Below are 25,037 nucleotides of genomic sequence, written 5' to 3'. Positions count from 1 at the left end.
AGGCTAGCTGTAGAACCATGGGACTGGCCATAGAACTGTGGAACCAATGAAGAAGAATCAAGGTGGTAGCACACATTGAGAAGCAGATTTGAATGGTACACAAAGACCGTGGGAGGAGGGTCTGGATTCTTTAGGGTCAGGGAACTGTGACAGCCCTGGTGTTGTGCTGCCAGTTTTAGTTAGGATTCCTGGTTGATTTGTGGAGTAGAAGCCTTTAGCAAAACAATATTGCTACATTTTCACAGATTCAAGAGATGGGCGACTTCCAAAGGGCCATTGGTACCCTTTTCTAAGAAACACGCGCATTTCAATAGGCCTTCTCTCTGGCTGGGTAGAGAATGGGGGAGCCTGCCTAGAACCCAGCAGAACTTGGTTATTTTATGATACAGTCATGGTGGGTACATCTGTTACCAACAAGGTATCTTCTGAAATCAAATCCCGATCAGTTTTACTTCGGCTTTGCTGGTCTGTGGCCTATCACACACTGTCCGAGAAGGCAGTAAACATCTTTGGCCAGATTTTGTTTATAATTAAAGAAGGGAAGTAATATGGTGAGTGGAAGGTGCACAGAATTGAACAGCAGAAGCCGTGAGTTTGGGACCTCACTTTCCTCATCTCTAAAGCGAGTGGATTGGCCTGGGTAGTCTTTAAGGTCCCTTCTGGCTCTAACATTCTACACTTTTAGGATTTTAATTCCTGGTTGACATTTGGCTAAGCGGAGGACACCGGATGAGAGACCAGCTTATTAAAGAACATCTCTCTAGGGACAACTGGTGTGAGCACTTCCCTGGGAGTCTGAAGATTGTGCCTTTAGATTCTCTTCATCACAAAATAGTTGGTGACTTTGGGCAATCACCTGCCTTTAATTCTTTTTACTTTCCTTTACATGTGAATACTGAGAAGGAATTAGATGATTTACTGAAGATCTTTCTAGCTCTTAATTTCTAGTTGTCAGACTTAAAAATGTTTTGTTAATAATGGCTAGGTAGGGAGCTCTGACCTTTGAGTCAATTTATGGCTTCTTTTTTTTTCTTTCTTTGCCTGTGCCCCACGGCTTGTGGGATCTTAGTTCCCCAACCAGGGATTGAACCCGCACCCCCTGCACTGGAAGTGCGGAGTCTTAACCACTGGACTGCCAGGGAGATCCAAGCTCTGCCACTGACTCGATATGATCTCAACTCCTCTGCACCTCAGTTTCCTTCCCTTTTAAATAGGGCTATCTGCTCTGTCTACTTCAGAGGACTCTTGTGAGGATTAAATGTGTATGAGAGAACTTGTTAAACTTTAAAGTGCTGTATAAATTTTAAGAGGCATTAGTTACTGCCGAAGATGTTGATCAGCAGAGATAATCTTCAAGGTGTTCTTAGGGAGAAGTCTGGCTCTGAAGTGAAGGAGGCAGCTGGGAGTTGACATTGTGAGTTCTCTTGATAGGCTGGGCATTGGCAGTTCTGAGAGCACAGGACTTTGGCCCTGCTTTGGGGTGTGTTGTGCATTTACATGGAAATCAGGAAAGTAGGCAAGGATACAGTCCACAGCTCAGCGAGGAGAGAGGTCTGCAGGGAGGATGCAAGGTGTAGTGGGTTGTGACAGGCCATGTCCTTCAAGGAGCTGCCTTCCCCACTTTTTTGTTGGGGGGTCAGGTTGGGGAGAGAAGGAGAATGGCAAATTATTAAAAAATACATGTGTAAGAAAATAGTAAAACTGTAAGCCTATCTTATGTATTTTTGGATTCTGGGAAATTCATATTTTCATTATTCTATGTATTTTCCAAATTTTCCATAATGGACATGTATTTCTTGGATCAGAAAAATAAAACTTTTTTTTCTATAAAATTTGGAAATCGTTTTTACAAATGCGGGTTCAGCTTTTTTCTGCTTCACTTTTGTTTCTCATTTGATTAAAGAATTAAAAATGTTTTTGAAATTAGAATATGTCTGGTCTTCCAAATCAATGTTATATTTCTATGCTTTTCACCTATATGTTTTCAGTTTGCAGGGACTGGAATGTGGAAACCATCTATTTAAATTCTTTGGACAGGTTAAAAAAAAGCAGTTAGAGTTGTATCTAGTTTAAAATTTTTAAGTACATCAGAGTACTAAAAATTTAGCTTGTCCCTTATATGTGTTTTGTCACCTCTGTTTCATTTAAAAAGCGTTTCAAAAATAGGTTCTTACCATTGACCTGTAAGTCCTGCTTCCAGGAATTCATCCTAAGACAATAACTGGACAAGTGCATGAGGATAGAGGGATGTTCAGCAGAGTTTTTGATGTGATAGAAAAAAAATATGAAAAAGAAAAAAATGTGAGCTGACTTAAGTGTACAAAATAGAGGATTGGCTTATAAGTCATGAGTCATTAGTGAGAACATAGATGTACATTTGACTACAAATAAATACACAAAAATCCCATTTTCTGTTCAAAGAAATGTGTAAAAAGATATTGTTCATAGTGTTAACGCAAGTTAGTGTGCCGGACGCACAGTGAGGCCAAACAAACTGAAACGTTGGAGTTTGGAACAGAGGAAGGTTTATTGGAAGCCCATGCAAAAAGAGGTGGCTCATGCCCTAAAAAGTCCTGAGCTTCCAGAAGGGCTTCGGCAATGCACTTTTAAAAGCCAGGTGGAGGGGGCGGGTCGCAGGGTTTGTGATCAGCTTGTGCACGGTTCTCTGATTGGCTGATGGTGAGGTAGCAGGGTGGTATCACAGGGAGGCCTGGAGCTGTGTGTTTATGGTCATCAAGTAGTTAACGTCTTGCATTTGTTGGAGAGGGGAGTTTTTTACATCTGCAAGACAACTCAGGAAATGTGCGTCAAATACTATTATCTGGATAGTTCAGAGAGGAGCCAAAGCAGAGGATATGGGGGAAGGCCTGTCCCAGGAATGCCTCCATGGGGTCCTGCTAGGTTACAATAGTTGTTGATTTTTAGGCAGTGGGATGGAATATAGACTTTTGCCCCTGAGTTATTTTCTCATTTTTTCTACAACAAATACATATTACTTGTTAACTTTTTAAAGGTGAAAATAACTTTTTAAGTTAGCTGCAAATAGTTTTATTCAGTAACTTGGCTCGGTAGACCTAGGTTGTGTGATGAAGCATTTATTAAATAACCAAGTAAATATGTCATTTTCTATATAAAAAGGCTTTCCTAGCTTTATTCTTGATTGGGCATACTAGAAAGCTTTTTTAATCTGTAAGGAAACTGATTTTAATTATTTGGTGCTATTATTTAATATTTTATTAATTAGCATATGAACTAGCATAGGTCACTTAATTGAACACTTCAGGTTCTTCTTCATTAAAATGAAGCTAATATTCCATTAGTAAGTTTATTGTGAGGATTTAAGGTACTGTGGTCAACAAGGATCCTATGCTTATGAATGTGAAAGCACCGATGAATGTGTGGGCCATATAAATACCAACTATTGTTAATTTTTCACTAGTCAACAATAGTAGTATTTACTGAGTACTTATAAGACTGTTAGCACTTGCTTAGTAAGGTATATACAAAATAAGATTAAGAGAAGGAGCCTACACAAGACCAACAAATGGAAGACAATAACCAGTACACTGCTGTGGGTAAGTAAAGTCTCATGGGGAATAGCCTGTTCTTTGCTGGTGGTGTTCAAGGCCAGGGGAGTCACTGAGCATGGTTAGGAAGATAGGATAATTAGGGAAGAGCTAGTCTCCTCCATGTGGAGATGATTCTTGACCTGGCCTTGAAGACCAGGAGGATGTGACTGCACAAAGGAAGAGGATTACTATCATGAATAAGGAGATGGAGATTGGAAAGAGCTGGATGTTCTAGGCTCATGAGGAGCATGGTTTTACTGCAGTGGGTTGTTTATATTAGTGAGTGTGTTGGTTAGGTAAACCCAGGGCCAGATCATGGAGAATGTTAAAATCTGGATAAAGGAGTACAGGGTTGAGAGAAGAAACAGGATTCCTGTCCTAAGACCCTTTCACTCTCAGCACGTGATCCAGAACTATTTCTTTTTCCACAGCTGAACTGATAAACTCACTTGGATCTGCACTTGTTCTGTCCTCCAACTTCAGTGAAAACATCTGTGGACGTCTGTTTACCTCTGTGCTTTCTTCTGTGCGTGTGTGGACATTTTAACTGCTTTTAAGTGTCCAATTAACTGGTATTAATTACATGATGTGCAACCATCTCCAGTACCTTTTTAAAAAAAATTTTATCACCACAAACAGAAACTCTGTACCCATTAAGCAATAACTGCTCATCCTCCCACCCTCGCCTCAGCCCCTGGTAACCTCTGATCTACTTTCTGTCTCCATGTATTTGCCTACTCTAGATACCTCATGTAAGTGGAATCATACAGTATTTGTCCTTTCTTGTCTGGCTTATTTCACTTAGCTTAATGTTTTCAGGCTTCATCCATGTTGTAGCATATGTCAGAACCTCATTACTTCGTGGCTGAATAGCATTCCCTTGCATGGATATACCACTAAATTGTCCTTTTGAAATGAAATGAAATGGCAATAGTATAGTCTTTTTTTTTTTCTTAATGACGTTATTTGAAAAATTAAAAGTTGTCAACCTTATGTCAGTCCCCGGAATGTTTTTGAATCTTTACGTATCAATCAAAGCAAAGTCTGGGGACCACACTCTAGGACATATGTCCTTTGCAATGTGCTAGTTTGTTTTGGCACCATCAAAAACGGTTTGTAACATGGATTCGGTAGGTTCAAAGGATGTTCACTGACAGCTGTCTTTTCTCCTCATTTTTATCTCTGGACAACATGGAATTTTCCATCAAAAGAAATACCTTTTCATTATTTCTTGGCATTAGAGCTTTCCAAAGAGGTGAAAGGATGCTTTCCTGATGTGATGCAATGATGGGACAGAGATGGGGACAAAGGTATACTTTACAAACAAACACAATTTTTTTAAAAATATGGGAAACAGTGAGAAGAGGGGATTAGTTAACTAAGTAGTGAGTAATTAGACCCCAAAGTGTACTCACTCCACAGTGCACTAAGCCAGCAGGCCTGGACCATGGTGTTTTTAATTATGAGCATAGGGCTCTCATAAATAAAAGCAAGGTCAAAATAGGGAGTTGGCAGTATTCCAAGTCTGTGTGTATGAAAATAGAGTATCAGGCAGGTGACGTCTCAGAGTTTTAGCCACTTAGGTCTACTTGGAGAAGGTACTTTTTATATTTTTAGTAATTTTCCTAAGATGGGTCCTGAATCTCTTCTCCCCATCGCTGAGAATCCTTGCAGTGCCTCTCTTTGGAGGCTGGGATGAATGAGTACTATATGTGCTTCCTATGTTCACAGAGAGTAAGAACACACTCTGCAGTATGTGTTCACAATCACTTACTAGAAAGGTAACAGGCGAATCCCCACCACCATAGTCCTGGAGCTGTCGGGGTAGTGGAAGAAGACCCTGCTGAATTGGGCAATATAGTGTCGCAGATGTGGTTATGATTAGAGAAGCAGTAGGAATAGAGGAAGAAATGAAAGGGGAAGAATGTTTTCATAGGAAAATCTCAGGAAATGACCAAGAAGTTCCCACAGTGTTCATCTAGTCCAAGCTCAAGACACTAAACTCTGAGAAGTTATATACTTTAAAAAAAAATTTTTATTGAAGTATAGTTGATTTACAATGTTGTGTAATTTCTGTGCAGCAGAGTGACTCAGTTATACATATATATATACACACACACATATATATATATTCTTTTTCAGATTCTTTTCCATTATGGTTTGTCACAGAATATTGAATATGGTTGCCTGTGCTATACAGTATGACCTTTTTGTTTATCCATCCTATATATAATAGTTTGCCTCTGCTAATCCTAAACTCCCATTCCTTCCCTCCCCTACCCCCCTCCCCCTTGGCAACCACAAGTCTGTTCTCTATATCTGTGAGTCTGGTTTTGTTTTGTAGATATGTTGATTTGTATTGAATTTTAGATTCCACATATAAGTGATATCACTTGGTATTGGTCTTTCTGACTTACTTTGCTTAGTATGATAATCTCTAGTTGTATTCATATTGCTGCAAATGACATTATTTCAAGAAGTTGTATATCTTGATCAAGTTCATAGCAATGAATTCTCCTTATTTCTAATCAGAGCTTTTTCTTCTGCACCAAAGGAAGAGACTAGTGGGACTAAGGTGGTAAAAGTATAATGAGGTTGGTTTCAATCTACTGTTCATGAAAAAACAGGTAAAGGCCCTATTAAGTGGGCTTAGTTTATTACCTGGATTTCAACTGTCAGGGTAAGGAAGCCACATGCTATTATTTGTCAGTATTGGTGATATGTTTCTTCTAATACAAAAAAAATTACCGAGAATTGATTTTATTTATTTTTGGCTGCGTTTTGAGTCTCCATTGCTGCACGTGGGCTTTCTCTAGTTGTGGTGAGCTGGGGCTACTCTTCATTGCAGTGCGTGGGTTTCTCATTGCAGTGGCTTCTCTTGTTGCGGAGCACGGGCTCTAGGCACACGGGCTTCAGTAGTTGTGGCACACAGGCTCAGTAGTTGTGGCTGGCAGGCTCTAGAGCACAGGCTCAGTAGTTGTGGTGCATGGGCTTAGTTGCTCTGCGGCATGTGGGATCTTCCCAGACCAGGGCTCAAACCCATGTCCCCTGCGTTGGCAGGCGGATTCTCAACCAGTGCACCATCAGGGAAGCCCCAATTTTCTTTATTAATGTGGTACCATTGAGGGCCATGGGGAGAGATGAGATTTGGATTTCTAAATAAGTATTCATATTTATCCTGACTATGATGTGTTGGGGAGAGATGGCCAACACTGACCTCCCAGGGTTATCTCATGTTTCTTCCTCATTCACTCACATGACAGGATATTTATAACATAACCCAACTTAGTGCCCAGGTTCCTTCTTGGCATTTTGACGAACTCTTCTCTATATAATGGCAACCGTTCTAGGCCCATTCGGACTCTAGAGGAACCCAGTATGAAATTATTATCATTCCAAGTTACCTAAAGATAGCTAGGTTCTATGAGATTAAGGAAATAGTACGATAAGAGGAAAACTAGTCTCACGTCTGATTGTTCCTTCATAATGCTCTCCGTCGCATTGCAGGCATGGCTTGGGGAGAAGGCTATCTGTTTTGATCAAGGTAAGAGCCTGGGAAGGGGTATGGCAGTAATGGAGACAAAAGAAAGCCCACATTTACTGAGTATTGACTGTATGCAGGCACTATATATGCTAGCTTACTGGATCTTTACAATAATCCTAACATGGAGTGTTTTTATGTTACAGATGAGGACGTTAGGATCAGAGAATCATGCATTTGATTCTGAGATTCAGGATTTCATAATGCACAAAGTGGTCTTACCTTACCAGCGATGTTCATGGACAAAAACACCTACATCCACTTTTGACGATTAAGGAGTCCTGTTGAAGTATTGTATAACTAGAATATTTCAGTGTTCTTTACCCATACTTTTTAAGGTTATGATGAAGAAAAGGGTCTGAAAGGGACCTTCTCTGCCATCCAGAAAGGCCCTCTGGATGGTAGCACCTCTCCAACCTTCTTTGCCCCTTACTTTGACTTTCTTTTCTTTCTTGAACTTAGCACCACTTGGCATATACATACCTGTTTATTATCTATTTCTTTTATGAGAAGGTAAGCTTCATGAGATGTGATGCAAGCTCCATGAGATCAGGGGCTTTATTCTGTTCAGTCCCTAAAAGAAGGCCTGGCACATAGTAGGTCTAAATATTTGATGGATGTGTTAATTCCAGAAACTTCCTAAGAGTTGGTAGCTCAGAATCAGCATGGGTCTTGAGTAAACAACAAAACCAAAAAGGAGATTATTCACATAAAGAGAAATGTAAAAGAATGCACGAGCTGTTGAGAATAGACAAGAGGGGGAAAAATAAAGAAAAAGAAAAAAAAACTTTAATTCCGTTCATAAGAAACCCATTCCTGTGTTTTACATGTGAAAATGTTTCATGTGCCATCTCCTTCACCCAATAGTTATCCTAAAGAGAGATTTAAAAATAAGTATCGGGCTTCCCTGGTGGCGCAGTGGTTGGGAGTCCGCCTGCCGATACAGGGGACACGGGTTCGAGCCCCGGTCCGGGAAGATACCACATGCCGCGGAGTGGCTGGGCCCGTGAGCCATGGCCACTGAGCCTGCGCATCCGGAGCCTGTGCTCCTCAACGGGAGAGGCCACAACAGTGAGAGGCCTGCGTACCGCAAAAAAAAAAAAAAAAAAAAGTATCAAAGATACAGCTGTTTTCCCATTTAAACAGCAGTCAAAAAAGAGCCCAGAGTGACAGTTTTCCTGTCTGGCCACTGTTCTGTTGTCTGTAACTGCTTTATGACATTTTGGGAAAACACAGCTAAAAACAAGTTAGTGCTGAGGTGGGTGTGCTTCTGATTCCTTCTCCTCTTCAGAGCATGGCTGAGTTGAAAACATAAAACATAGCCTGTGGCATTGCTGGATTCTCTGGAAGGGTGCTGTTCGCATTCAAGATACTGAAAGGAATTTCTCCTAGAAACTGCAGTGGAGCCACACTGGCACATGAGGGCTAACGGTTAGTCTGGTTTTGGATCTCATAAACATGCCCTACTTTGGAGGTGTGAGGAGTGAGCATAGGACAGCCTGGGAACTCTTCACTGGAGCCCCCTTAGCCACTGTGGCTTGACGGTATCCATGGTGCTGGTGATGGTTGAGCTCCATCTCTCCAAGGGCAGGGCTCAGCCTTGGCATGGTGGTTGGCAGCACCGAGAAGGGCAGGCCACACCGGGCTTCAGGGGAGACTAGCCTGAGATGTTTACAGACATGTCTCCCTCCCCATTCTCCTCAGGTTGTTGGGTCACTGAATCTGTTTCCTGCCTCCCAGCTTAAAGTCCTTGAGAATTCCAGTAACATCTAGAGGGAGTGCTGGAATCTAAGAATTCTCTCTCCTAGTCCTCTTTGGGGGTAAATCTGAAGTTTGGGTAAAATTCTCAACATGTAAAGATGAGTAAATAGAAATTCTCCTCACACAGTTTGGGACCCTATACAAAGTTTACATAATTAAGACAACAGAGCCTAACATTCAAGAACCATTCATACAGTTACCAAATATTTATTATCTCTCATGTACCTGGCATTCTTCTAGATGCTTAGAATAGAACGGTGAACAAAAGAAACAAAAATCCCTGCCTTCATGGAACATATATTCTATCAGAGAGAAAAATTTTTTTCTGAAGGAAAGAAGGAAATTTTAAATAACATCTGCTCTGCTCTGTTCTTTCAAAAAACAAACAAAAAGGATTTAATAGCTATTCCACTTGGAGTATATACCCTCAGGAGACATTGTACATATGCACAAGGAGATTGGCACAGTGATGTTCACGTAAAGTTGTTCATGATAGAGAAAATTGCAAACAACCTCAATGTCACTAGAGAAAAGGATAAATGTGGTTTGTTTATTTTATAGCACTCAATCACAGTGGTTTAGTGTATAGCTCTGAGGCCAGAAGCCTGGGTTTTAATCCAACTGTACCACTCTCTGGTCTTTTTTTTTTCCGCCAGCTTTATTGAGGTGTAATCAACACATTGTGTAAGTTTAAGGTGTACAATATGTTGATTTGATACATTTCTTTATTGAAAAGTGGTTACTACCGGACTTACCTGGTGGCGCAGTGGTTAAGAATCCACCTGCCAATACAGGGGACACAGGTTCGAGCCCTGGACTGGGAAGATCCCACGTGCCGCAGAGCAACTAAGCCTGTGCACCGCAGCTACTGAGCCTGCACTCTAGAGCCCGCGAGGCACAACTATGGAAGCCCGTGCACCTAGAGCCCGTGCTCCGCAACAAGAGAAGCCACCGCAATGAAGAGTAGCCCCCGTTCGCAGCAACTAGAGAAAGCCTGCGCACAGCAACGAAGACCCAACACAGCCAAAAATAAATGAATAAATTAATTTTTTTTAAAAAAGAAAAATGGTTACCACTGTTGTTAGCCAACGCCTCCATTGTGCCACATAATTACCATTCTTTTTTTGTGATGAGAATATTTAAGATCTACTCTTTAAGCTACTTTCAAGTGTATAATAACAGTATTAACTATACCCACCATGCTGTGCATTAGATCCCCAGAATTTTTTTTTTTTTTTTTTTTTGCTCTATGCGGGCCTCTCACTGTTGTGGCCTCTCCCGTTGTGGAGCACAGGTTCTGGACGCGCAGGCTCAGCGGCCATGGCTCACGGGCCCAGCCGCTCTGCGGCATGTGGGATCCTCCCAGACCCGGGCATGAACCCGTGTCCCCTGCATCGGCAGGCGGACTCTCAACCACTGCGCCACCAGGGAAGCTCCCGATCCCCAGAATTTATTCATCTGATAATTGGAAGTTTGTACTCTTTGAGCAACATTTCCCCATTTCCCACACCTTCAGCCCCTGGTAACCACCACTATATTCTCTTTCTATGAGTTCAACTTTTTTAGATTCCACATATAAGTGAGATCATACAGTATTTATCTTTCTCTGATTTATTTCACAACATAATGCCATTAAGGTTCATCCATGTTGTCACAAATGGCAGGATTTCCTTCTTTCTCATGGCAGAATAATATTCCATTGTATATATTTACCACATTTATCCATTTGTCTATTGACAGACACTTAGGTTGTTTTCATATCTTGGCTGTTGTGAATAATGGTTCAGTGAACATGGGAGTGCAGATAACTCTTCAAGATCCTGTTTTCATTTTCTTTGGGTATATAACTAAAAGTGGGATTACTGGATTTTATGGTAGTTCTATTTTTAATTTTTTGAGAAACCTCCATTCTGTTTTCCACAGTGGCTGCACTAATTTACATTCCTTCTAACTGTGCACGAGGTTTTCCTTTTCTCCACGTCCTCATCAACACTTTTAATCTCTTGTCTTCCTGATGACAGCCATTCTAACAGGTGTCAGGTGATAGCTCATTGTGGTTTTGATTTGCGTTTCCCTGATGGTTAATGATGTTGAGCACCTTTTTACGTACCTGTTTGCCATTTGTATGTCTTCTTTGGAAAAATGTCTATTCAGATCCTCTGCCCATTTTTAAATTGGATTGTTTGGTTTTTGCTAATGAGTTATATGAGTTATTTATATATTTTGGATATTAATCCCTTATCAGATATATGATTTAGAAATATTTTCTTCCTTTTGGTAGATTGCCTTTTTATTTTGTTGATTGTTTCCTTTGCTGTATAGAAGCTTTTCAGTTTGATGTAGTCTTATTAATTTTTGCTTTTATTGCTTTTGCTTTTTGGTGTAATATCCAAAAAATCATTGCCAAGACCAATGTCAAGGAGATTTTCCCCTATGCTTTCTTCTAGGAGTTTTATGGTTCAGGTCTTATGTTTAAGTCTTTACTCCATTTCAAGTTTTTGTGAGCAGTTTAAGATAGGGGTCCATTTCCATTCTGTCTTAACCACTGCCACATACTAAACTAAAATTTTAGACGGACTGGGTAGTAAAATGTAGTAGAACATGGATGAATATTTACATAATCTTGGGTTGGGAAAGACTTGTAAATGTATTACCAAAGACAGAAAGTAGAAAATAAAAGATGGATACATGTGACTAAGAAAACTTCTAATAACTGAGACTTGTATGTTAGAGTTCATTATAAACAAAATTAAAAAGAAATTGATGTACTTAAGAATTTTACATATTCAAAAAGAAAGCCATAAACCTCCCAATAAGGAGGTTTTATTAGGACATGAAAATGCAGTTCACAAAAGAATATCTCTAAATGACCAGCACGCATAAGAAAAAGTATTTAAACTTGCTGGTAATCAAAGAAGTTGGGGCCAAACTAAATACCTAACCCCACAGAGCATTGGTTAAGTAAATTATGGTACATCCATATGAATAACTATGTCGTAATCATTAAAAATAATGGCACAAAGTCATATTTCATGAGGTAGGAAATAATTGCTGTGGAAATAAGTTTGGTGAAAATAAGTTGGTATTCTCTACATTATGTTTCTGTTTTTATATAACAAAATATCAGATGAGAGAAAAATAAAAAAATTCTGTCCCCTGGAAAAAGGATCAAAATATTAACAATTATTTTTAAGTGGGGGAATATAGGAACCTCTCCTATTTTGCAGTTTTCTCTTTCAAAATATTTTGCCTTGAATATGTATTACTTTGCTAATAAGAAAGGAAAAGTTGTATTTTTAAGGTTGGTGTAGACAAAGACACAGGAGCCAGCTTGAAGGGGTACCTGCTGGTCAGATTTGGGGCCATTTGCTCATCATAAAGAATAATGATGGTAAGCATTATCAAAAGGGGACAGGGAAAGAGAGCTCTTCCTTACTAGACAATGCCACCTAGTAAATATAGAAGAAATTACATGGGATAATCAGTATTTGCAATTCCCAATGTAATAACTGATTTGGCAGTGATCGGCAATGAATGTAAAGATCGTTGAGGGAAAGGTTGTTGGGGAACAGGATGTTACGTGGAGTCTCGTGTTTCACACCCCCTGCCCACCAGCATTACATAGTATTACAAGGGAAGCAGTGCACCTTTACAGTGGAGAGATCTAGCTGACAGCACCTTTTAGCCAAGTGGTCAAACTTAGCACAATGGTACAAATGGTCATTATGTGCAATCAGAAGTACACAAACATCACCTCTGTACGTTCCTTCTAAAAATGTTTAACCTGGATCTAATTATGAGGAAACAATCATGCAAACCCAGAATGTGGGGCAGTCTCAAGCCAACCGACTAGACTTTTCAAAAAGGGAAACCAAAGAAGGCATGACAGTTCTAGATTAAAAGACACCAAAGAGACATAATAACCAAATGCAGTACTTGAACCTATGAAAGATATTATTGGTACCATGAAGGAAATTTTAAAATTTTAAAATAAAAAGATCTATTAACATTAGCTATTATAAATAGCTATAATGTAAAATTACAATGTAAATTAATACACTTATAATTTATTTATAGTATATATTTATAATATTTGGTATAATTTATAATTATAATAAAGTAATATAAATTAATGTTATTTTTAAGATGTGATATAATTATGTAGGAGAATGTTCTTATTTATAGAAGATACTTGACAAAGCATTTAGGAACAAAGTATCATGATGTCTGCAACTTACTTTTAAATGGTACATCAAAAATACATATGCGAGAGATGTAAAATAAATGAGGCAAAATGTTAACAACTGTAGGTGAAGGGTAAGGAGAGTTCATAGTATTATTCCTTCAACTCATTTCTATAGGTTTGAACCTTTTCTACATATAAAAGGTTGGGGGGGGAAGTTCAGGTGGCAATAAAAAGGAGAGGGCAAGTATGGAATAAATGCGACAAGGGACGTGGCAGCCCAGTACAGTGTATGGATCTTGTTTAGCTCTTGATTCACACAAACCAATTATAGTAATATGTTTATGAGAAAATCAGGGAAATCTGAACGCTGATGCGGTATTTGCTGAAATGAAGTATGAAGCAGATGGAAGAAAACTGGCCATATGATGATAATTGTTAAAGCTGGACGATGGGTACATGGGGAATGATTATATTATTCTGCCTACTTTTGCATGTTGGAAAATTTCCATAATAAAAAGTTAGGGGTACAACTCAAAATTACATTCTAATGTTGGACTTTTGTCAGCGAGTGGGGAGTAACTAATAGATATCTAAATATATTCCCATGGTTCTCTATTATTAAATAAAAGAATGATGTAAGTTGTGAAATCAAGATTAGAGCCTTGAGTTTCTCTTCACAGTAGTGCTTTCAAGTGAATTTGGGGGGAGCTGTGGAGGTGAAAATTATGTGGATGTAATTGTCTTTCTATTTTTTTCCCTTTTATTTTCATTCTCTCAATTTCCCTAATGCATGAGGCTCCCTGACCACCATAAAGCAAGCTAGAGCTGGGGCATTATCCTCATCACTTCTGAAGCTGATGGAATGGTATTTATTGCTTCCACTTAAGTTTGAGACTCTCAGGATTGTCTATTTAATCAGTTTTTCATTTAGCTAGGAGAGCTTTTATTGTCTTGCATATTCAAGATGTACCATGACTGCCAGTGCTAATTTAACATTCAGGTGAAGATAAAACAAGTTTTCGAAGGAATGATCATTCAGTAAGATCATGAAGACCGCTTTTTCTTCCTCCCTTGCCCACACATTCCATCCGAGTTGTAAAGGTGAAAAATACTCATATTTTTGCCTTCCTGTTTGTTAGGAGGACCATGTAGGCTACAGTGGAAAACATGAGTAGATATGGCTATGTCTATGAAAAGAAAAACTCAACTCTGAAGATGGCAAAACAAAACCTATAAGTGGCAGACTTAATAGGAAAACAAATGAAACCAGATTTAGAAGGGATATCAAAAAAAAAAGTCCTGGAACTAATATCCAGAGTTGCTTAACATAGTACACAAAAGATAAGGAAAATAAGTTACACAGTATTATTTAAACTCTGAATGCAGCTTTCATGATTTAGACTAGATAATATTGATGAAAATAATTTAAAAACTGTAAAGCATTTACAAATATAAAATACACACACCTGAAAATGCAGTTAGTGTTGCCCTTAGATTTTCTTCTAAGGTGTCTTTATAATAATTGTTCTCATGGAGGTAAAGTTTGGTTCTATGATTTGGGCTTTTCAGTTTGAGTGTCTTTAAAATCAAAAAGACATTTACAAGGAAACTATGCGAATTTGTTTCATCAGATCTTTATACTTTTCTTTCATATCAGTTTCTATATCTGTGGTAGATTTAAAATGGCCACATTTTCTTCACCACCTCTCCCATTATGTACACACTCCAATGTACTTTACTATGATGGCATGTAAACAGTCTTAGTTGGAAAATTTGACTTCATTTGTTTTCATTATTAATAAAATAACATACCTCACATTTGTAAAGTGCCTTACCTCTTGGAAAATGTTTTCCCATACCTAATCTCATTTGAGCCTTACTAGAAGCTCTGTTTAAGAGGTAGTGATTATTATACAAGTTTTCAGTCAGGAAAACAGAAGCTTAGAGAGAGAGATCACATGACTGAGTAGTCAAGAATTGAACCCAAGTGTTTCAACCCAAGCGCTTCGTTATCTGTGGTTTCAGTGCCTTGCGTTCTTTCCTGATTAAAGAGAATTCTTCTTGATGGGGAAGAACAAACAGTTGAATAGTTCTGTTTTCTCTTTACATTTCCTGCCCTTGTCACCCTCCAACATTTTTTTCCTCCAACTTTTAAATATCTTTTTATTCTGAGCATGGCCATTTTGTTATGTACTCTATTTGCCTGGTGAATTTGTTTGATGTTAGAATTATGCTGGTGAGTGCTGCAGGGAGAAGAGAAATAAACATGCATTCATTGTGTCAGGTGCTGCGCGAGGCGCTTCCTCAAGTTATTAAGTCATCATCCTAACTTAGCGAGATAGGTGACATTATCCACAGTTTTTACAGATGAAGAAAAGAGGCTCAGAGATTTACCCAGTTACCTATCTAGCATAATAGCCATCTTCTCCCCAGAAAAGTCTGAATAAGGATTTCTAGTGGGAACATCTTCTCTGTGAAGTTTTGTGGTTTTTTTGTTTTTGTTTTTGTTTTTTGCGGTACGCGAACCTCTCACCGCTGTGGCCTCCCCCGTCGCGGAGCACAGGCTCCGGACGCGCAGGCCCAGCAGCCATGGCCCACGGGCCCAACCGCCCCGCGGCACGTGGGATACCCCCGGACCGGGGCACGAACCTGCGTCCCCCGCATCAGCAGGCGGACTCCCAACCACTGCGCCACCAGGGAAGCCCTGTGAAGTTTTTTTTGTGCAGAATTTAATGGGTTTTTTTGCTTTAAAGGGGGAACTCCATGATGGTTTTTCTTTTTTCTGTGATATTTTCATATTTAGAGAGAGTGATAGAGGTTTAGGAAGGCATGGGGAATGTTGGAATCTGCCTCTTTTCTTCTCCTGCTGTGGCTTTAAAATTCGGTTTAGGTCACTGCTAAAATGTTACCTAATAGAGGTAGCACACACATCATGTCACTTTAATCTACATTTCATACCTCAGCAAGAACCAATATCTCAGATGGGTCCTTATGGAGAACAGATCTCCAAGGTGAGGGGACCCAGGACAGGTGAGGGGATGCAGGAAGGGGCTGCAGCATGAGGGTGTGGGCAGTGGTGCATCACAGAGGAATGGCAGTAAGGGCTGTGCCCACAAGGAATGACTCTTGTCACACCCGCAGTGTAGCCTCCACAGGTTCATCTGGAGTCACTCCTGGTTGCTGCAAAAGTCAGTGGTGGTGACCAGCACTTCCTAGTTTCAAGAGATGGGCACCACCCACAGTCCCGTCAGCCTTCTCCTTCCCCCTACGAAAGAGTGATACCTTCTAGAGAGAACAAGCGTCTCATGTTTTTGATATTCAACAACTCAAACCTGGTGGTCTCATAAACTGCTAAATGTTGGAGATGGAAGGAAATGATTTATATTATGAAAATGCATGGTCATAAAATAATCTCTTATTTCCCCACTTTCCAGACAATTGCAACACGACTTTCCCAGGGCCCTGATTTTCAGCACGGATGATTTTTTCTTCAGGGAAGATGGTGCCTATGAATTCAATCCTGACTTCCTGGAGGAAGCTCATGAATGGAACCAGAAAAGAGGTGACAAATTCCTTTCCACACCCCTGGTAAATCCTGTTGTGCACATAGATTGTAGATACTGCAAAATGAAAAAGGTTTATGGAAGGAGCTTAATCTAAAGTTCTGCCATTTTTTCCCCCAAACAGAATGCCAGAGTGTAACCTCCCTAGATTCCAGGAAAAATAAAATTATTGATAGTGTGTTCTGAAATAGGTGGTATTAAAGTTGTATAATGAGCACATCCTGTAATAAAAATAACAAAATATGGAGTACGCTCACCCTTCTCTGATTGTTGCTTGTTGTTCACTGTTATATAACATTGTGTTGCAGCAAGAAAAGCAATGAGGAATGGCATATCCCCCATTATTATTGATAATACCAACCTCCACGCCTGGGAAATGAAGCCCTATGCAGTCATGGTAGGAAGAAGTATCATTGTGAATTTTCAGTTATGGACATTTTGTGAGAAAGTTGAAACATTTGTTCTTTCTTCGTTTTCTGATCTTCCACGATCTCATATTCATTAATAGTTGTTCTCTCAGGGAGCAGGTAAAGAGGTTTTAGTGTTTCTCTGCTGTTCAATGGCTGAAATTTACTGAGATGCTAATACCACCTCAGGGTACATTTTTAAAATAGTCCTTGGTCTGAATTCTTGACAGCATTTCTGTCTTGATTGTTTTCCTAAGGGAAGGCATACATAGGAGCATCTGCTGAAACCTGCCAAGAAATGTTGGACTAGATGATGCCACCAGCAGAGTTGTAGATGATGTTCATAGCACACACTTCTGTCTTTGCCACGCTGGGGACTTCAGTACTATGTAGTGCTGCTGCATGGAAGTTCTAGGGCAATGAAATTTTTAGTTTAAAAACAGATTAACACTGTAACCCTATTAAGATATTAGAATACAAATATAAATACACATATAAAGGTAACAACTCAGCTGCCTACTGTCAGAACAACAGATGAATAAAGCAATATGCACATTTTTCTTTATTTTTGAAATATGTCTGATCTGTTTTAAGACATATTTCATCTTTTGTGCTAATAAGTTTTCATTCCTTACTGAGTGTAGAAAACAGAAAAGATCCAGAAACATACAGGGGCAGGATGAAGACAGCTGAGTATTCTCCCTACTTGGCTAATTGTAAAGTGAATATCTCTATAACTGGGCTCATGGCAGTCTACTTTTAAGCCTCTTTTTACATTTTGGGCAAAGTAGCTTACATACAGGTATGCTTTTCTCTAACTGTACTTTCATCAGTTTTATTTAGGCCCAGACTGTGGGACTTTGGTGAATGTAGGAAAAATTAGCATCAACTTTGTGGTTACTTCAGTTCACGGATCGAGCATCCACTTGGGAGAGAAATGAATAGGGACGTGAAGAGTCATGTTAATTAAGGCACAACTCAGAACCAAGAGTCGGGTTAACTGAGAGTGGCTTAAGGGAAGTCATTTTACTTTTTATTTTCTAATTTCTAGACATGCACAATCTTTTCCAGACATCCACAGCTATTAGTAGGACCCAGAAATTAAATATTTTCCACCTATGATATCTGATATCCTTCCCAAATTAGAAGTGTCCATTTAAAGAATGCAGAGGAAAGCTGCTTACTTAGTTCTTTTCATTTTGTATTTTATAACACAATAAAAAAATAGTGATAATAGAAAGTTCAGTTTGAGATTTAAAAAAAGTAGTGGTCAATTTATGAATGTAAACAATGTTTGATGTTTCTAATGGAAATGGTAATAATTTTCTAAACTCAAGGAAATGGGGCACAGTGAATTGAGCCAAACTATATTGCATAGCAGGGAGAGCTACTTTTGGAGGGAAGAATATGTAAAGGTTGTGGAAACCACTTTTGTTTCCCAAGCTCTGTGTCTATGGCACTCTCACTTTCTAAACCAAGGTATGAGGAATAGGCCAAGGCATTTGACAGCAGTGAGTCTATGATAGTCACATAGGGACTTTGAGAAGCCATTGGAGTTCATTCCTCATTCCTGTGGACAGGGCATTTAAAAGTAGTTCAGCTATCTATTTTTGAAATGTTCAAAACAAAGAACCTTTGTAATTTTCCGTCATGGTAAATAGAATTATTCACAGTTTATCATTGGGAACCGTAATATAATCTGAGAGTGGCTATGTATGGAAATGTACCAACTGTATTTGTTAACATAAACTAAGCCATTGGATTACTGGTTAAACAAAAGGAATTTTAGAAAAGATTTATAGTAAATGTTAAATGGCAGCATAAACATTCCCAAACATACGTACCATGTCTTCAATGTTTTATGTACTTTTGAAAAATCAGGCACTTGAAAATAACTATGAAGTTATATTCCGAGAACCTGACACTCGCTGGAAATTCAACGTTCAAGAGTTAGCAAGGTACTTCTTTGTTTTTCTAGTTCCTCATTGTGTATCCTGCTATTTTCAGGTATATCAGACCGAACAAAAGAATCTTTTCAGGCTGGAAATGGACATGGTAGTTTTCAGGCCAGAAATGGTAATTCTTGGAAATTGATAACTTTGGAATTATTAATGTGAAAGACTTTAGTTTGGGGTCAGTTTTCTAATATAATGCTAAATGCTAAATCTTGGCTTGGACTTGGTCCTTGAAAAGGACACATTTAACATTCTGCTAAAATGCTTCATTAATGAACATTTAAAAGCACTTTCCTCTGCATGGGATTGCACTTGTGAGTGATGTTTTTGCACTTAGGCTAAACAGATCTTTAGATGTTGAACAGTCTGTGGTTCATTTATGGTCTAGATGCTGCTTCTAGTTTGTAAAGCAGTAAATGTCCAAATAATACTAACTTGTTGACTGAATGCATGGGTTCTGATATTCATTATCTGTGCTATTTGATAACGTCAGTGATTTAAAGTAACCAGTGAGATCAGAATTTACTTTTTAGGAATAAGTCTAGTTCATCTTATGGTTATAAGCAGATAGTGTTTCCAGAGGGATCTGTGGACCACCCCCATCAGAATCACCTGAGTGGTTGTTAAAGTCCTAGTTCATGGACCCCATTCCATAGATGGAATCTCTGGTAATTACATTTCAAACTACATCCCCAATTGATTCTCATGCCCACTAGAATTGAAGAATATTGTTTTTATAAGGATCTAGAAGTATCTAGGACTGATATAATTGATTATAGATATATGCATGACAAATTGGCAAATACATAATAAAAAGGTCTCACGGTGCTTTTTTATGTTTTGAAGCACAGAATTGAGATTTCCAGAAACAAAGCACTTTTGAAGCTTTAGCTCTTTGCTAGCCTCAGGGTAGTTTGGGAGTGTGCAGGGCAGCAGGAAAAACAGGAGTTGAGCCTGAAAGATAACGGCTTAACACGATGTTTTGCTTTTGTCAGAGGTCCATCCTGAGAATAGGGAGTGCATATCTATGTAATAATATAGGACTTGTAAAATACAAGAATTTATATCATTTTGATATGCTGCCTTAACTAACCAGTTTCATTTTTTTTTTTCCCCACGCAGAAGAAACATTCATGGAGTCCCAAGAGAGAAAATACACCGAATGAAAGAACGGTATGAACATGATGTTACCTTTTACAGTGTGCTGCATGCCGAAAAACCAAGCAGAGCGAACAGAAACCAGGACAGGAACAATGCATCTCCTTCCGACGGTGCAGGGTACTGGAACACCTGCGCAGAGTTCCCAAACCGGAGGGCTCATGGCGGCTTCACTAATGAGAGCTCCTTTAACAGAAGGGGTGGTTGTCACCATGGGTATTAGAGATCTCTCTTACAGGCATTCAAAATTTTCCTAAATCAGTTTTTACTTCAATTTTTGGTATTTATTCTTCGTTCAGTTGTAGTCAGAGCTCTAATTCCACTGTAAATAGTCAAACCTGAAAGTTTTTTAGCAGAAGTCATTACATTCCTCTTCAACAGGCATTTGTTAAAGTGATCCTATATGCATGGTCTGATGCTGAGAATTCTGCCGATTTGATTAAACAAAGTCCCTTTCTCTAGAGAAAGAATTACTTTAAAACTGAAACCTGAGAACATACTCAAGAACATAATCAGCCACATAGGCTCATTAATGAACTAAAGTGTTTATAATATAAAGCTTCAGAACCACCTTCTCTGAAGTAATCTATTTTTTCAGGAAATTCATCTCCATCAGGAAAGTTGGAAAGGTGAGGGAGAAGTAGGAGGCAGGAAAAATTTTAGTGCCATTGCTACTTTGATCATCCATGTATCCAAAAATGTGAGATGTGTGGCTATAATGATGATATTGATTTTCCTTTAAAATGAATATGCCAGAAAGTACACACTTAAGGGAATATTGTCCTTCAAAGCAGACACCTTGGGAAAGTATTCCTTTATTTTAGCAATGTATCATTGTTAGAAGTGTCTGTTAAAATCTTTCTTAATAGCTATACAAGCCAATTAGGAAAATCAGTATCATTATTTAAAGTCATATCTTGTGTTTTAACTACCACTTTATTGAACAGGGTTAAACCTGAATAACTTTTGGCTGTTGAGCTAATAGTGTAAATAAAACAAGCCTGCCTTTATAAAACAATAATTTTTAAGAGGAATAATTAAGCAGTTTTTAAAATTATGCCTATAAACATGTCTAATCGGTTGGCAGCTCCAAAGTTTTGGGAGTACAAGGAATGAAGCATCCCAGGCTGTAGATTATATGGAGTTATGGAAAAGTCATGCTCGCCTTAAGAGGAGCAATCTCAGTGTTTTATGTGGTATTAAGACGAAGTTCTACCACAACTCTTATACTAATAGTGAATTTATGAATCCAAATTAAATCTTAAAAGGTTGGAATCAGATTAATTTGGTGTGAGACCACAGATAAGACCATGTAGGATGTATGCTTTATTTCTTGTTGGCCAACAGCTTCTTTCTAATGTTTTGTGAAGTATTAAGTGTTCTATATAATGGTGCTTTTACGGTTATTAAAAATTATATATGGTATTGCTTTATATGGATTTGTCATTGAATCTAATATTTTTTTGGTTTAAGAACATAAAAAACTTAATTACAGAAATTCCACAGAATTTTACCGTATTGAGAACGAATTTTTCTATATTATAACCTTATTTACCAGTCTTCTTTAATGAATAGGAGACATTATTAAAGGTAAAGACAAAAGCAACTTTATATTTTACTTATTATTATTTGATCTCTACACATTAGAAAGACTATATTACTTTCATATTCCATTTCTAGCACATTGAAATCTAGTGAACATCTTGATGACTACCAGCAATGTAACTAATTTTTTTCTTCATTAACATTTTAAAAATTGGTGTCTCCTTTGAGTAGCGAAGTTTGGTCAACAAAACTAAAATTTAGTAAATCTGAATGAATCTAAGGTATAGTTTTGGCTAAATTCTGTGTATTCAAGATCAACACATAATAATCTAATAATAATAATGATAATCCACGTAACAGTACCCCTGTTTTCCAGGCCCAGGTGGTCCTGGGTATCCTAGTCAATGTGGTCACTGCAGAACTAGGTCAATCTGGATGGCTTGACTCATTTAGGAAAGCAGAGGCGATAAGTGTCGGAGAGCCCAGATGGGAATTCCTTTCCTTGATTCTGTAGGAGCAGTCTAAAGGATCAGATTTCAAGCCCTCCTGTTTTACTTCTCTCTGCTTAGGGTTTCTGGTTCACCTGGGCTGGGCTGCTTTGGAGAATTAGTCCCAGGTTATAGATCCAGAGCTCTTAAAGAGCTCAGAATAGTTTCCCGGTATATTTGCCTGATTTGAACATAAAAATCATTGATTAAATGCCGCCAACTATATTTATCCCACCCAGAAGTGATCTGTTTTTTCTTTCAATGCCCATGGCTCCTGATTTATATAATTTTTTGAACATTCAGCACTGACTTGTTTTGTGTATTAACATTTGCATCACTCACAGAGCTGACATAGTGCTTTGTATACACAACAGGCTCTCATTAAGTGATTGTTGAATAAGTAACACAAATTGCTTTCACCATTTATCACGCAGTATACATTGTTGACTTTGTAATCATTAAATTGTCACTTTTGGGGGGATAATATCCACATATACTCAAGCTTCACATTTTGCTTACATAGCTTGGCTATATTATTTACAATTTATAAAAAAGAGTGTGTGCATTAGATGTCTCCATAATGGGTAGTCTAAATGGTAATGAAGAATGAAGGAGGTTATAGCTTAAATTTTTCCAAGAATCAAAAAAAAAAAAAACAAAAAAGGCTAAATTCGTTAATTCTTTCTTTTCATCTGAGACTCAAGTTTTATTCCCTGTTCTAGACTGGATCACTGGGAGAATGATTAGGATGTGAAGATCAAACTTTTATGAACAAAAATCACATTAATAAGACTGGCAGAACACTTAAGTTAGAAAGAATAGTAGAATAGACTATTATGTTAATTTTCAGAAGTGAGAAAAATCATCAGTCACAGTTATGGAAGAAAGGAAATTGCTTTTTAAAAGGATTTATTCTTGGCTTTAAAATGTGTTTATAATAAGATTTAAAAACATGATGTTGTATATAAATTTAAGACATTAAAAGACCTGATTCTCCATGCTATTAGCTTCTAGTTGTAACTGCTTTCTCTTTCTTCTCTATGAAACTTAAAGGAACAAATGAATTGAATGGTTCTCTTCTGTTTTGGTGGTTAGAGAAAACTAGGTTTAAAAGGGACTACCTGCTGAATCCTGTGATAGGGCTAAAAATAAAGCAAGGAGAATCAGTGCCAATTTAAAAGATTTTCTCTTAAGCTGCAGTCCAGACGATCATTTTGTTAAAAAACAAACAAAAACAAATTAACACTATGAAATCTGCCTCTGATTTAAAGTATTTGAACTTTTAATAAATAATTTAATTTTACAGATCACATTGGAATCATCAAAGGAAAGTACATTGAGGGTTCTATTTTTCTTGTAGTCACGCTGACTTAAGGATAAAGAATTGGTCAAAAGAAAATACCACTGTAACATCTTACTCATCCTGACTTTTTTGATCAGGATAAAACTGTATTAGAACCAACATGTGCATTAAGGAAAACTGGTTCATAGTGGGTTACCTCTTAAAAACAAACCTAAAATAGGAACTAAACTAAGAGGAATTATATGAGTCAAAAGAACTGCACTTTAGAAACCTAGTTTCTTTTAATTGTAAGGACACAATCTAAAAGAAACAGGTATGTTTACTTCGTTTGTAAAATAATATTTATAGTGACCAAATCTAGTCATAAAGATTCAAAGGAGATTTTTTTCTTGATTAGTTAATATACAGTCACAGTTTTAAGATATATAATTGAAATAAGAGTAGAAGCAGGCGAAGAGCATTGCTGTGATATACAAGCACAGAGATAAATTTTGAACTTTTTCCTTTTTCTCATTATGCAAATTCTGATGTAGAGTTTGAAACTGTATATGTTTTACAAACTGGAAAGGTTGTATCAATACCTAATTTATCATCATTTTGGTTTTTGTCGCCTTTGCAGTCTCTTGGATATAGTTTTCATTGTACTTGTGTCCTGCATATTAGCCTTCTGTTCTTCAGTCCCGGCTGGGGAATTCCCTTGTTCTTTGACCACAGATGCAGTGTAAGGCCTTTTCAGTCTGAGATAATCTTTTGGACCAGTGGGAGTAGTCCTAGTGGACTCACTGATAGATTTAAGTTGATTTTCTCCTGCTGAACCAGACGAAAGGGCTTGGGTATTTATCAGGGCAAGTTCTTCATCAGCTATTGAATCACCTTCCAAAAGAGAGATGTCATTAAATTTTTTAAGTGGAGTCATCTGAGGAGAATTCAATTCTTTTTTCTTCATAGGTGTTTCATATTTGGTGCCACAACTCCGTGGTGGCTGAAATGCCTTCTGTGCAGCTGGAGAAACAAATGTACAAATGGGACTAACAGGTGGAGGTACGGGCAATCTGCTCAAGAAATCCAAGGCTCTTCTCTTTTTGCAGGCTTTTGGGTCATCAGTCTCTTTCTCTCCTTTGCAACAAGACTTTGAAGTCATTTGGGCTGCTGCAGGTGTGGAGACAGACTTCCCTTTTAGCTTACAAAGTGATAACGGACTTTGATAATCCATCTCACTACTGGGAGAAGACATCTAATAAAAAAAATTAAGTAGCCTATATAATTATGTCCCAATATATAAAACAAAATCAAATTAGCTTTTCATTAAAAAATATTTAAATGCCACACACTTTCATTCTCCTAGTGGCTATGATTTCAAGAGACATTCATATTATTATTCCAGAAGGAAATATTTTTGCATAAGAGGATATAAAAATGACATGAAAAGAAAGATGAAGATTAAAAGCTAAACAGGAGGTAGGGGACATAACTTATGCTTTAATCTGTTCCTTTTTGTTATTAACAAGTTAAACAAAGATAAGCATTTAAAAACCATTTTAAGAATACAGACTGCCTGTGT

The 25,037-nt window shown here is 38.1% G+C and overlaps 2 protein-coding genes and 1 non-coding gene across 9 annotated transcripts in view; 2 read left to right on the top strand and 1 right to left on the bottom strand.

Annotated features, from left to right (window-relative positions):
- Positions 1-25,037, top strand: part of N4BP2L1 (NEDD4 binding protein 2 like 1) — a 35,155-nt gene that overhangs the window by 1,443 nt on the left and 8,675 nt on the right. The window contains exons 2-5 of one of the 7 annotated variants that reach the window (XR_009536819.1): positions 16,492-16,619; positions 19,035-19,103; positions 20,105-20,155; positions 24,425-24,517. Coding sequence is in view for 6 of the 7 variants with exons in the window: in XM_060129379.1 (XP_059985362.1) it covers positions 16,492-16,619; positions 16,929-17,017; positions 18,909-18,985; positions 20,105-20,363 (553 nt within the window). In the remaining variant the exon portion in view is untranslated. Of the gene's footprint in view, positions 1-764; positions 1,793-16,491; positions 16,620-16,928; positions 17,018-18,908; positions 18,986-19,034; positions 19,104-20,104; positions 21,574-24,424; positions 24,527-25,037 lie in introns of those variants that run through there. The other 6 variants (XM_060129380.1, XM_060129383.1, XM_060129379.1 and 3 more) reach the window with 6 other exon arrangements.
- LOC132509068 (small nucleolar RNA SNORA16B/SNORA16A family) lies at positions 8,217-8,348 on the top strand. The gene has a single exon (XR_009536888.1). It is a non-coding gene; the product is annotated as a small nucleolar RNA SNORA16B/SNORA16A family (small nucleolar RNA).
- The window catches only part of BRCA2 (BRCA2 DNA repair associated), a 54,143-nt gene continuing 52,488 nt past the window's right edge, over positions 23,383-25,037 (bottom strand). The window contains exon 27 of the mRNA XM_060129378.1: positions 23,383-24,710. Coding sequence (XP_059985361.1) covers positions 24,069-24,710 — 642 coding nt within the window. The 3' untranslated portion in view covers positions 23,383-24,068. The remainder of the gene's footprint in view (positions 24,711-25,037) is intronic.

Source organism: Lagenorhynchus albirostris, chromosome 18 (genome assembly GCF_949774975.1).
Source record: "Lagenorhynchus albirostris chromosome 18, mLagAlb1.1, whole genome shotgun sequence".
Lineage (NCBI taxonomy): Eukaryota > Metazoa > Chordata > Mammalia > Artiodactyla > Delphinidae > Lagenorhynchus > Lagenorhynchus albirostris.
Note: the sequence above shows the minus strand (reverse complement) of the source record. Positions and strands in the feature narration are given on the sequence as shown.